At 34.1% G+C, this 14,719-nt stretch overlaps 1 protein-coding gene across 1 annotated transcript in view; it reads right to left on the bottom strand.

Annotated features, from left to right (window-relative positions):
* atad2b (ATPase family AAA domain containing 2B) overlaps window positions 1-14,719 on the bottom strand; it is a 114,741-nt gene that overhangs the window by 8,684 nt on the left and 91,338 nt on the right. Inside the window, 2 exon segments of the mRNA XM_051139030.1 lie at window positions 12,722-12,825; window positions 13,258-13,818. Coding sequence (XP_050994987.1) covers window positions 12,722-12,825; window positions 13,258-13,818 — 665 coding nt within the window.

Here is a 14,719-nt window from a genome sequence, read left to right as displayed (position 1 = left end):
CATCTATTTAAATACACATACATACTTAAAAAAATTATTTAAAAGATATATGATATAAAATTATATATATTTGACTACAGTGGCTGTCTGGTTGCAAGGATGTTTACTGACTGAAAAATTTCATTTTAAGCTACATTAATACATTAAATATCTTTAAAAAAGGCTGATTGAAAAACAGCCTTGGAAATATCTGAGATAACAGTAGCACTAGTAGCAAGAGAAATGGAAAGGATTCAGAACTGAAAATAGACCTGATGCTGTGCTAAATGTATACATTCGAAAAAAAACGAGCGGAAAATTAAATGAACATTAACCTCCAGAAGACAGTTTGACCAGACACACACCTGCGAACGAAACCACTGTGACAACACTGAGCTCCCAACACGTACACCCGGGAAGGGAGGGTCAGCCATCTTCAAAAGCAATTAAGATCACTGCGACAGCTAATTAAGGAACATCATAATTACCTTCCATTTCATGCTTAGCTCCAGAATGTGAGTATTTACTGTTTGCACTCGGTTTAATTAAAACGCCTCAGACTTCACAGTGGCCTTTCCATTGACATGTTCATCACAGCGATCCTCCGGCCAATTGTGAGCTCATCAAGTCGCACTGGGACAAGTTATTACTCGGACTGCATTGGCCTGAGTCAACATAAACAGTGCTGCTTTCTGATAAGGTTGGAGCTGGAAAGAACAAAGCGCAAAGAGTGTGCCCAGATTACCAATAGATGACAGTAATTGAGGACTCGGGTTTGGTTTTGGGGAGACATTTAATGAGAAAACGCATCCCCCGCGGACAGGTCTGAAACCGTATCTTTGCAGCACGATGACAGCCCCTGAACCAATGAAAACAACCAAACATGTTCATTAAAAACACCGGAGGACGCAGAAGGTAAATATCAATATACTGAAGAGCTCAACAATAGAAAACAACCCCACTGCTAAGTCCAACCTGGTCTACTGAAGTGCTTTGAAAAACGCGGCATTAAAGCCGCATAAAGCTACAATCTCATCCATATTGCTATAAAACACAGCATTCTGTGTACGGTCCGATACAGTTGAGGTCAAAAGTTTACATACACCTTGCAGAATCTGCAAAACGTGAATTATTTTACACAAATAAGAGAGATCATACAAAATTCATGTTATTTTTTAATTGGTACTGACCTGAATAAGATATTTTACATAAAAGACATTTACATATAGTCCACAAGAGGAAATAATTGTTGAATTTATAAAAATGACCCATTTTGTTACCTGATCTTGTGTTGTTACCTGAATGATCCACAGCTGTGTTTTTTTTTTGTTTAGTGATCACGAGTTCACGAGTCCCTTGTTGTCCTGAACAGTTAAACTGCCCACTGTCCTTCAGAAAAATATTTCAGGTCCCACAAATTCTTTGGTTTTTCAACATTTTTGTGTATTTGAACCCTTTCCAACAATGACTATGATTTTGAGATCCATCTTTTCACACCGAGGACAACTGAGAGACTCATATGCAACTATTACAGAAGTTTCAAACGCTCACTGATGCTTCAGAAGGAAAAAATATGCATTAAGAGCCAGCGGTGCAAACAGAATACAGATGTGTAAATTTTTCCTATTTTGCCTAAATATCATATTTTTGTCATTTAGTACTGCCCTTCAGAAGCTACAGAAGATACTTCCATGTTTCCCAGAAGACAAAATAAGTTAAATTTACCCTGATCTTCAAATTCAAAAAGTTTTCACCTCCGGCTCTTAATGCATCGTGTTCCCTTCATCATCAGTGAGCGTTTGAACCTTCTGTAATAGTTGCATATGAGCCCCTTAGTTGTCCTCTGAGTCAAAAGATGGATCACAAAATCATACAGTCATTGTTGGAAAGGGTTCAAATAAAAATGCAGAAAAACCAAATAATGGTTACAACAGGTAATAACACTATTAAGAATCAAGCATATTGAACATACTGTTGAACAGGGTCATTTTTATAAATTAAACTATTATTTTATCTTGTGGACTATATGTAAACATCTTTTATGTGAAATATTTTATTCAGGTCAGTACTAAATGCATTTTGTATGATCCCTCTTATTTTGGTAAAATAATGAACATTTTGCAGATTCTGCAAGGTGTGTGTAAACTTTTGACCTCAACTTTTTTTTTTTGTGTTCTGCATTCATATGAATGATTCATATGATTTCCTCTGTCCTATTGTGTCTCTGGACCAGAGCAAACTGTGTGCTAGACTTCTTTTGCCCCAATGGCAAGCATATGTACACCGTCTGAATCGTTCCCTATCCCCTATATAGTGCACAACATGCCATTCGCCAAACAGAAAACACTAACCCTGTGAACAAAAGAGCGATTTCAGCTGGAGCTTCAGCGTCTATTTATAGTGTAGGAGACGGGACACTTAGGATTCTAGAGAGCATTTGATTGGACAGAGAGTTTGATGAGAAGTGCAGGGTGATGTCATCAAAATCGTTTGATCCGTATTGGTGGTAGAGAGAGACTAAGTTTTGAACGTCTTTATCTTGTAAAACAAATTTTGTCTTTGTTTTGGAGCACACTGGCTTACAGATAACCTTAAGACTAACATATTCATACTAAAAGCCAATTTCATGGGGACTTCAAATACAAGGCCGAAGAAACTCTGATCATATAATGCGGGAACAGTCAATGGCATTATGGAAAATAACATGTTATGAATGCCAGGAGAGAAAATGCTCAATGATCAGCAGTAAATGTCACACTTCACTAACGTGTCAATTACAGGGATTAGGTGTGGAGGCTTGCTGTTTTTCTGGGTCGTTGCTCCTTCTCAGTGTCACTGACTGGGAGAACGGTCATGGATGGCAGATTCCCTCCATCAACCCTGAATAGAACGGTAATCCTAGCTTTAAAAGACTTGTTCACACAGTCCATTTGACTTTGGCTAGAAGACTTGTTTGGTAATAACCTGACCAGCCCAGACATCAATCCCACAAATGGAGTGATACGGAGAACAACTCGGTCAAATAATGGGAGATTTACATTTTCACAGCAAAGCTAAAGCTTTAAAAACTTTTTATTTAATAAGCTTTCAAGAAAATTTCAGGTTCACCTACGTACAAATAACACCTAGAGATATATCCGTATTTAATTTGTCTTTAAATGTGCAAATAATACAGTAACTGCTGCATGAAGTGTTGCTTCACCAACCTACACATATACACAAAGGTCAGCAAGTTATAAATATTTTGCAATGTAATAATGCAAAACAAAAAAGAAAATTGTTAGTCTGCTTGAGGAAAGCTCAAGACAGATTAACATATGTTGCAGTAAAAAGTTGCTTTTCTCAGAACCTCTTCACTTAAAAAAAGTTGTGCCACAAAGAACAAAAAGTTTCTATTTTTATATAAAAAAAAGAATATATGTACTATTGGTTTTGTGAACACTTAATGCTTTTAAACCTGATGCCATTTCTATAAATTATTAAATTATTATACACACACACAAACACAATTTATCTGAATAACATCAAATTTAAAAGCATTACATAATAAAACCAATGCTGTACTATTCTTACAATGAGGGCTGTAATAAGTTAAAAATAAATGTTAAATAATTTAGTCTGATTTCCTGAGCTAGATTCAGATTTTGCAAGCTAGATTCAGATGGGCCGTGATTAAGGTAGAAATGTTCAGAGAAAGAGAAGCGCACTTGCCTGTTTTTAATTTTAATACAAATCTCTCATGTGCTCCAGCTCCAGAACATGTATAATACATTCAATTAAGAGAAACCCGAAAGCTGAAATGGTCAAGTTAGAGAAGTGGAAGAAGTGATGCAACTGCTGTGGAAGATCCACAGGATGAACTGTGTAAAATTAAACCTTTGAGATCAATTTGAGACACATAAGGCTGTATTGTGCTGCACTGGGTAATATTACTATTTCACACTGCGATGGAAAAGATTTTTCTTTCATTCCTGAAGAAAAGCAGACTTTAGAGTGCAGATATTAAAAGAATAGTTCACCCAGAAATGAAAAGTACAAAAAAAGCAGCATAAAAGTAGTCCAAACAACCCATGCAATGTATTCCAGGTCCTCTGAAGCTACGGGTGTTAGAAAGCTTTGTGTTAGAAACAGACTGGAATGGACTACAAAAAGCTGTGTGGACTAAAAAAAAAAAAAAAAAAAAAAAAAAAAAAAAAAAATTGCACCAGCGGTTCTAATGTGTCTCTCACCAAAACGCACATTGCAAACTAAACTAAATCGTCCACATGCCTTCTGTCCCCAGATTGATAGCTTATATACTTTCTAGCAACTAAAAGGTATTTTAGATAAAAAATGTCCACCTTCATGTCTTGGTTCACATGTCCATTTTTTTTTCTCATAAATAACAGAAAATTTTGTGCTTGGCTGTAAAGCGTCTCATAAATAGCAGAAAATTCCGTGTTTGGCAAGGAAGCGTTGTCTCATAAATAACGGAAAATTCCGTGTTTGACTGGGAACCTTGGTCTCAAATAACGGAAAATTTGTCTCAAATATCATGCTATTTGGCTGGAAAGTGTCTCATGTATAACGGAAAATTGCGTGTTTGGCCGGGAAGCATTGTCTCATAAACGGTGGAAAATTCAGTGTTTGGCGAGGAAGTGTTGTCTCAAAAATAGCAGAAAATTCCGTGTTCGGTTGGAAAGCATCATCTCATAGACAGCGGAAATTTCCACGTTCGGCAGGAAAGCGTTGTGTCACAAATAATGGAAAATTGCGTGTTTGGCAGGGAAGCATTGTCTCATAAACAGTGGAAAATTCAGTGTTTGGCAAGGAAGTGTTTCATAAATAACGGAAAGTTCAGTGTTTGGCTAAGAAGCATTGCCTTCCATGTGTGACGGGGAAGCACTGTCCAATAAATAACAGAAAATTCTATGTTTGACTGGGAAGCACTACGTAAATAGCAGAAGTTTCCTTGTTTGGCGAGGAAGCGTTGTCTCAAAAATAGCAGAAAATATTGTGTTCGGTGGGAAAGCGTCATCTCATAAACGGCAGAAAATTCCACGTTCGGCAGGAAAGTGTTTTATTATAAATTGCGGAAAATTCTGTGTTTAGTGGGGAAACGTCTCATAAACAACAGAAAATTCTGTGTTTAGTGGGGAAACGTCTCATAAACAACAGAAAATTCTGTGTTTGGTTGGGAAGTGTTACAAAAAAAAAAGCAGAAGATTCCTTGTTTGGCAGGGAAGCATCTCAAACAGCGGAAAATTATGTGTTTGGTGGGGAAGCATCTCATAAATAACAGAAAATTCCGCGTTTGGCTGGGAAAAGAATAACAGTAAACTCAGTGTTTGGCAGGGAAGCATTGTCTCTTAAATAATGGATAAATACGTGTTTAGCGGGAAAGCGCATTCTCAGCAGGGGTTAATCATTTTTATACAATATAACAGCAATAATGTTAGTAATACTGCAATATGAACACTTAGTGAAACAACTTACATTTACTTGACAATCCATGCATATTTTTTTTTAGGAAAATCATGTTAAAATTGATCAAATACGATACATCGTATAGGCATTCGAGAAATGTTTATTTGTTCATCTCTCAATCATCATTGTACTACACTGTATGTATTCCCCCAACTTTTAAAACTACAGAGATCATAAAACTAAGCCCCTAAATATCATCTTAAATAATATATGCATATTATGGGAGACACAGACTGGCAAATGATACTTACATGCATTTTATGTAAGTAGTCTGCTATACTTACTGTTATAACAATCTCATTTACAAGCTACCAGAATTTTATTGCACTTTTCAGCCAAATAAATATTAGAAACTGCACCAAATTGCATTTTTTGCTCATTTTGGGCCTCTGAATAATACAGAGATGTTTTTTCCTCTTCAAGTTTGAGCTCTATATTCTCACTACATCATAGTGTATGAGCAATTGAAGCCTGATGTATAATGATACTCAACAAAAAAACACACAGTGTCAATATTTTGTCAAAAATTGCAGCAAATAGTTCCATTGGAATAAAAAAAATGTGTTTTCTGACTATTATTTCATATATCAGGATTTACAAGGTTAAGACTCTGTGCTGCTCAAAACTTTGCATCATCTGACGCTTGAGCAACTGACATGTTCGACATAAAATCAATCACCTCTAGGCTTAATGTGACACATATCAACCAAATTCAGCCCGGTAGCAGCTACTGAAAAAGAAGGAAGAGTTTAAAAACAGACTTATGGTTTGAACTGCCAAATATAATAATGTCTTACACAGTCTGATGTCCTGTCCAAAATGTCAAATTTCTAACTCTTGTTCTAAAACGAGGGTTAGGGTTAGGCCAATCAGAACCAATTACATGTTTGCTTCTCGATTTGTAATTTCCAGTGACAGCAGCAGTACAGCAGAAATATTGTCAAACTGGGGTGACATTTTTGTTTGGTTTCTTTGTAATGGTCTATGCATCTATTTGCATCTATGCATGTATTTGTGTGTACTACAATGCATCAAAACTACAGAAACAACAGACCAACACGGCTCATTAGCACATAAATGGTGTAATGCCTCGTCATCTTCGAGTCTAAATACAGATGACTAGCATAATCTCTCACATACTAAGACAGACGTTCTATAAACAACTTTTCCAACTGTCAGGATGGGGTGTAATTCTCAGCTTGGTAAGGTTAGCCAAATACATCAAACACATGCACAGGCACAGTTAAGTTTGGGCGAACGGTACCCAAGCATAGCACGCATTTATGTTTGGCTAGCGCTGTACCATAGCAAAGTATGTGTTGCAGGTTGGCAAGATCTATTTCCTGGCATGTGTTTTCTATCAGTTCAGTCGAGAGCTAATTTATTTTAGCTCTCTTCACACTTAAACATTCGGTGTTGCTGAGAGAGCAGAAGTAAAAACTGCCTGGAAAAGCTCTCTGAAGAATAAACTGCTGAAATCAGGTAAATATAAATAGAAACAATTATCAAATTTAACTGAATTAATTATATTGACAATACAGAGCTCATTTAGACAATTTGCATGCAGTTTGAACACGCATCCAAGGCTGGGTAAATCTCATGAAAATGTACTTTCCACCTTAAAATCAAAAGACAAAACAAATATTATACATATAAACTTATTAAAGAATTCTATAGTAAATATTTTTATAGAAATCAACTATTATATTTTATAGTAAATATATTTTGCATTATTAGTTACATTTTTTGTTCCCTTTTTGTTCCATCTATAACTATAAAATTATATTATATGATATACTTTATTTACTTATCTATTTATTGTTTATTTGTCCCATATTCCCCACAAATTACCAATACATGAATAAGAACAATATATAAATAAATAAAATACAATAAACCTTATTTATATAAAGAATAAAAACAATATAAAAATATTGTAAGAATGAAAAATACATTGTCAAAACAGAAATAATATATGAATTAGTTGGGTGAATATTGCAAAAAAAAAAAAAAAAAAAAAAAAAATCACATTTTACTTACAGAGTTTATTTATAGTATACATCATATAATATATTTAGTTTGTTTTGTTTTTGTTTTTTTTCCTAAAAAAGGTATATTATTAAAATAAAATACTACCATGATAATACTGTGATAATAATATATAAATGCATAATTTAAATAGCACATCATAGTATATCATAGCAAAAATCCCAATAACTAGGCTTTATTTTATATTATATTTTAGGCTTCATAATACATTTTCTTTTAGGCTTCATTTTTTGCTTGTTTGTTTGTTTTCCCTAACAATGTATAATATTAAATATAAATATTTAAATATTTTAAATATTCAAAATCTTAAAATATTAATATTAAAATAAAATAGCATCATGATGCACTGTATAAATACATAATTTAAAAAGCACATAATATAATACACGAGAATTATGGAGAAAAAAAATGTAAATAATAATAAATGAATATCAAAATACAAAAAAAATTTAATAAAAAAAAATCTAATAACCAGGCTTCCTTTTATTTTAGATTTTATTTTAGATTTTGTTAGTTTTTTTCCCTAAAAGGTATAATATTAAATCTAAATATTAAAAAAATATTAAAATATTAAAAATAAATTAATATTTGTTTTTGTTTCCCCCCCAAAAAAAGGTATAATATTAAAATAAAATACCAACATGATGTACTTTATAAGCACATAATATAATGAGAATTGGAGAGAAAAAAAAGTAATGTAAATAATAAAAATAAATTAATTTCACAATACAAAAATATCCAATAACCAGGCTTCATTTTCTTTCAGTATAATACAAGACACACGCTAGACACGTTCTTGACAGGTTTCCTGAGATTCACCCAGCTAGAAACACGAACACGGGACATGTCAAACTAAAAACAGACCGATCTCTTTGGTCATGAGAACAGCAGACATGAAGCTTGACATGCTATAATAAGCACGCTTTTAAGAAAACATTAAACGCGAGGATAAAACCCTCTGCTGTGTCCAAGGCAAAGACAGATTCAGACAAGCATGTATTCTAGTTGAGCGACAGAGCCAAATGGCAATGATCACATTAAAGATCCAGGGAAAAGACAACCCTTCCAAATCTCCAGGCTCAACTTGTGTGGTTTTTCCCCGCGCTGTGGTAAATTCAGCGTTATTATGCATCCAAACACTGACACATGATGTGATGCCAGCTTCTTGCGATGCAAAAAAAAAAAAAAAAAAAAAAAAAAAAAAAAAAAAAAGACGGCAACACGAAGCTCATAGTTTCCTGTGACGGCCCTTTAATTCCAAACCTATTTGAGGGCCGTGCTGCGCTGCAAAAATGTCAATAGTAATGAGCGCATCTCCAGTCAATGAATATGAATGAAGCGCAGGAAAACAGCCCACTTTTCATTCCTAATATGTGTCAGGCATTTTGCCACCCCAAACAGGAGATACCTGCTTAAACGGCAACTCTCACCCCACTTCAACGGCAATTCAATTTGTTCCATAAGCCAGGGATGAAAAAGCAATTATTCACAGCATCCGTCACTTCACGATCTGTTTCTTAAAGATATCAGCCTTTTCTGGGTAAATGAACAAATAAGCCGGAGGATTAGTGGCACACGTGCTTCCGGGCCTTCGCCCCCCATCGCTCCGCACAGCCCGGCGTCCGGCGAGCCGTGTAAGGAGTCCTCGGGGGGGTTTTCAGCGATGATGGTGCGATAGATGATGTGGCGGCGGGGTGTGTCGCGTGTCGTCACGCGATAGAGTCGATTGCGTCGTCTCTTCTTCAGAAGCTGCGGTCACCAGTCTGAGCACTACAGTTGGCACGCTGCTACTGGTGAGAAGAAAACTCAGCAAGCCTGCCATTTGCCGTGTTGAAAGTGTAAGTCTCACACATATTTCACTCGCTAGTTAGCAAACAGGATGTGCAGCATATTAAGTTACCGAAATGCCATGCTACTGTACTACTACTAGAAATAACATAATACATCTGCAAAACTCCAGACTATCACAAGCACAGTGCAAGGAGTACTTTAAGGTTATTGCGACTTATTATCTCACATTATAACTCGCAATTCTGACTTTTTTCTCAGAATTGTAAGACAAACTTGCGATTGCAAGTTATAAAGTCTAATTTTGAGGAAAAAAAAAAAAAAGACTTGTTCTTAGAATTGTCAGTTTACATCTCACAATTCTGACTTAATTCGCAATTGCATATCACATAATTCTTGGAAAAAACTACAAATTGTGAGATGTAAACTCACAAATGCGAGAAAAAAAATGCAATTACCTTTTTTAATTTTTTTTATTTAGTGGCAGAAACGATACAAATAGGATTATATTTAGATTCAAATTTTTGCATTATTTATTTCTCATAAGATAATTAAATACCACTCACTGATATATAATTACAATAAAAAATGATAATAATAATAATAATAAATAATAATAATAATAATAATAACAACAACAAATATTATTATTATTATTATTATTATTATATTAATATATTGTTTCATATATAATTTAAAAATTACTACTAATAATAAGAACAGATAAATATACTACTACTACTAATAATAATAATAATTATTATTATATTGTTTCATATACCATTACTACTACCATTATTATTATTATTATTATTATTATTATTATTATTATTATTATTATTATTATTATTATTAAAGTCTGTTTCCGCTACAGGATTTTTTATATCTGACAATTCTGACTTTTATATAATGCAAACTAGTTTACTTTTTTCTCACAATTGTAACTTTATATCTCGCAATTCTGACTCTCTTACAAACACGAGTTTATATCCTGCAATTCTGACTTATTTTCTCAGAACTGTGAGATATAAATTTGCAACTGAGTTATAAAGTCTAATTCTAAAGAAAAAAGTCAACTCACAATTCCGACAATTTCTTACAAATACAAGTTTAAAACTCAACTCTGACTTTAGAATTATGTTATAAAGTCAGAACTGAATGAAACACTTCATATCAACACAATTTTGACTTTGTAACTTGCAATTGCAGGTTTACATCTCTCAATTCTGGCTTGGGAGATGTAAATAAAAATTGTGAAATTCTTTTTTACTTTTTTATTCAATGGCAGAAACAAGCCTCCATAAATAATAACTACTGTATTTTACGTCAATCAACCAATAGGCTGTATACAGTGTAGAAGTGCAGAATGTAGTATGCAAGCTAGTACTTTCTCCTAAATACACCCTTTGAAGAAGATGAACTTGTTATAAGATGCTGTTATCCAGAGTGAAACTAAAGCTCAAACGTGCTTGTAAGAAGAGCAACAAAATCAATGATCGCCGCCCTAATTTGATGAACTCGATAGCAAATAATTAAATGGAAATGAATGACTCAGCGAATGAGAGTGAATGAATACCTCCAAAATGGCCTAAACAGCATAATGATGATAATGATGAAGCAGCCTCCACACTGATGAGTTTCTTTCCGAAATAACTTGATGATTGGAGTGATTTCCCTCTTTCTGAGATCAGTACATTACAGCACAGCTACAGTACGATAATGCGTGCAGAGAGCTTATGGGACGTGTTTATGGATGTATGTTACTTCTGAACGATTACAGAAGATAATCACAGACACCGGAAAACTGCATTTCTAACACCATTTCTAATAAGTTTGACGTGGGTTATGATATTGGATTCAGAGGTGGAAAAGTATTAAAACGCATTTAAGTTCACAAACACCGGAAACAAACGAAATTGACAGGAACAAAAACAGAAACAGAAAAAAAAAAAAATCTAATTTAATAGTTCCGAACAGAATCGAAAATTTGAAACGGCCATTAACTGGTTAATAACATTATTTTATTGTTCCATTTAATATTTGAAATTTGCTGTCAACCATTCACAAATTTAAGTAGTGCGGCCTATGCAAAAGTAATACGGCCTATTACATAAATAATATTTTAGCATCCAGATATGTTGCGAATATGGAAACTTTTGGATTTGTGTCGAATGAAAGAGGTAGGCATCACCTTAAATTAATTTGTTTTTGGTTTGACGTTTCTATAGCCTAAACGCGTAGCCTTAAATCCAGAGGATTTGTTGTGGAGAGAAGGAAACTAATAACTGTGTTTATAATGTTTGTAAACATTTTGCTTCTCCGGCATTTTAGCTTACATTATTTCTGAATGCAAAAATAAAATGTGATGCGAGCCTACGCGACATACGTTTTTTTTTTTCCTCTGAAAATGCAATTCTATACAAGTAACGTTTTTTAAACAATGCATCAAACATTTTTAAAATATCTTTAAAAAATACTTTAACCCTTTTAAACTTGCTGTGTCGGTGCCGACACATCAAACCAAGCTTTATTCATGTTACCATAACTCAACGATTTGCACTATCAAAATAATTTAATATGTGCTTTTTGGCAATGTGTTATGTAGCGCAGTGTTATTGTGGTAATTTCTTGCACTCCGTCAGAGTTTTGGATTGCGTAAAATAATAAGGTGATTGGGATGATTTTTAATGAGACTTGGGAGCAGGCTGAGTGAGACTTTTGCACATGTGGTGTGTGCATCTCTATAATGTGTCAGTGCGTGTAAATGAATGTGCATGCATGTGTATATGTGTGCATGCATGTACAAAAAAAGTCTCTTAAATGAAAACTGTGCAACCCAGTGTCACAAAAACACTTGTATATATGTAATATAGTTGAACATTCAAGTATGAAGTGTTGGATTATTTCGATCATGATTTTTTTTCTCTTTTTTTCTAAATAAAAATCTGAAACTTTATTCCTGTTTTTTTATTTTTGTCTATTTAAAATTTGTTTACAAATTCACCACACAGCATTAATGGTCAATAACTGTACTGTTTTAAAAGCCATTTGTTTTATAAAAAAAAAAAAAAAAAAAAAAAAAAAAAAAAAAAAAAAAAAAAAAAATCACACCTTGCACTTGAAAATTGCACATTCTGTTAGAATTTTACAGTCAAATAAACTATTTTACTCTTAGGTCTTAAAGGGTTCATGTCTTTACAGCATTTACAGATTTTTTAGCCTACATCTGGCCAAAATCTAGAAATGATGATGCTGTATTGACAGCAGTTAAAAAAAAGCAGATCTATTCCTCTTTTTTTTTTCTTCTTCTTTTTGAGTAAAGAAAACACTGCGCTATTATTATTATCACTACAGGCAAAGATGTATTTATGTATTAACCAGTATTTTTTCTACTCTAATCGGTTTCAGAACGATAATAATACAGAGGAACGTATCTCACCTTGAGTCGCTGGTGGTCAACCACGAGAGCCGGAGGTGGAGGAAGTTCCACTGCCTCCTCGAGTCCGACGGCTGACTCGTTTGACTTTTTCCCTTTTGATGAACCTATAAAAATTAAGCAAAGTCACACTATGGAAAAAAACAAACATAAGAAACGGACAACACCTGGTGAAGGACAAGCACGTCTGCAGACGTATATGAAGAGACGAGTCCGCAGGGTGTTTCTGTTGGTGTATTTAACTCTCGGCAGGAGAAACGCTCACAAACAGATGGTGTTTTCAAGTGCAAAAACAGTATTTTTCTCCAAACTGTGACTAAACATACAGTTAACTATCAATACTAGGAATTACTCATCTGTCCTGCATGTTTATGGACATCTGGTAAGAATAAAATGCTATTCCGGGCAGTTATTTATTTAATTGCGCTTAAATACGTGAGAGAATTATATATAATTATGTTTATTGCCATGTCCTGCATTTCTAAATTGAGTGCATTAGCATTTTAAATGTATGAAAATATATGCTTAACACGGCATACCTTCTGTTTCATGGTCGCCGTCAGATGCCATCCCCTCGACTGCTGTTGCATTCTCCTCCGCATTGCATTCTGGGGCAGAATGCTGCTCCTGCTCTTCTTCAAGTGTATCTTTTTTAATAGAGTCCACCTCTGTTTCTTTATCAAGAGCCTCGCTGTATACGCTGTCCATAGATTCATTTCCATTCACACACTCTTGAGGAGCAGGAGCCATTGTGGCCTCCTTACTGCTGGAAGCTTCCTCCGGGGGAGCCTTGACGGGCTCCTCCTCGCCCTGAGGATCCTGAGTGGCAGTCGGCTCGGAGGAATTCTCCTCCTCCGTGGAGAGGACGTGTCCGTTGGCCTGGAGAGGTTGCTTGTTAGGAGGAAGCTCCATGGCATCACAGGACGACTCGTCCTGGGTGAGACAAGCATCACCTTGCAGCGTTGCAGCAGAGTCGTCTGCTCCTTCCTCTTCTTCAGGTTCATCATCTTCCTCCGCTTCTTCCTTTTTATAGCTCTTTTTCTTCCTGATGATGCCCCGCCCCCAAATCGGTCGCCGCCGCCATTTGCGCTTTATGTTATCTAAAGACAAAGAAAGATTTGTGTTAAGTCAACTCAGAAATGCATAAATTATTCATTCATCTTGCAAATCTTGCAAGATTGCATATTCCAAATCTCTTTTTAAATGCACATTAGAAATACTTTCAATTTCTTTTTATTTGTGACTCCCAAAAAAAATACAAAACTGCATTTAACACCGGATGTTGATATCATAATTGAATCACAACTGAAACTGGATCAAGGACACAAGAGAGATCCAGTGTGTCCACATGAAGTGAATCTGCAGAATTAATTTCCAACTTTTTTTTGTCTTTTCTTGCTACGCTTTTGCCCAGTAAAAGCACTGCATATAAGCAACTCCATAGTGAGCATACTGAGAAAGAGGTTTCTACATATTTACATTTATGAAATCTAAAAATAAAATAAAAATAAACAAAACACATGATGCAATTTAAAAATAATTATTAAAAAAATAAATAAAAGGAAACTTTTTGAATTATAAAATAAATAACCAAACAGTAAATCCAAAAAGACTAAAATAGAAAATAGTTTTTGTACACTGAAATTTATAAAATCTTTAAAACCAAAAAAGTTCATAATAATTAACATCCCAAAATAAAATAAAATAAAATAAAATAAAATAAAATAAAAGCCACACAACTTTTTTTTTTAATTATAAAATAACCAAACTGGAAATAAATCTAAACAGAATAAAACAGAAAACAGTAACTGCTTTTGCAAAAACATCTAAAAATAAAAAAAGCTTGTAACTATTCATATAAAAAATTAACATCCAAAAACAAAATAAAATAAACAGACAAACTAGCAATAAATCTAAAAAGAATAAAATAAAAACAGTGAAGTTTTTGCACACTGAAGATTTAAACTTTATTAAAGTTTTTTAATAAAGTTTTTGCACACT

This window comes from Labeo rohita, chromosome 20, assembly GCF_022985175.1.
Source record: "Labeo rohita strain BAU-BD-2019 chromosome 20, IGBB_LRoh.1.0, whole genome shotgun sequence".
In the NCBI taxonomy this organism is placed as follows: domain Eukaryota; kingdom Metazoa; phylum Chordata; class Actinopteri; order Cypriniformes; family Cyprinidae; genus Labeo; species Labeo rohita.
This window is presented reverse-complemented; position numbering and strand designations above follow the sequence as displayed.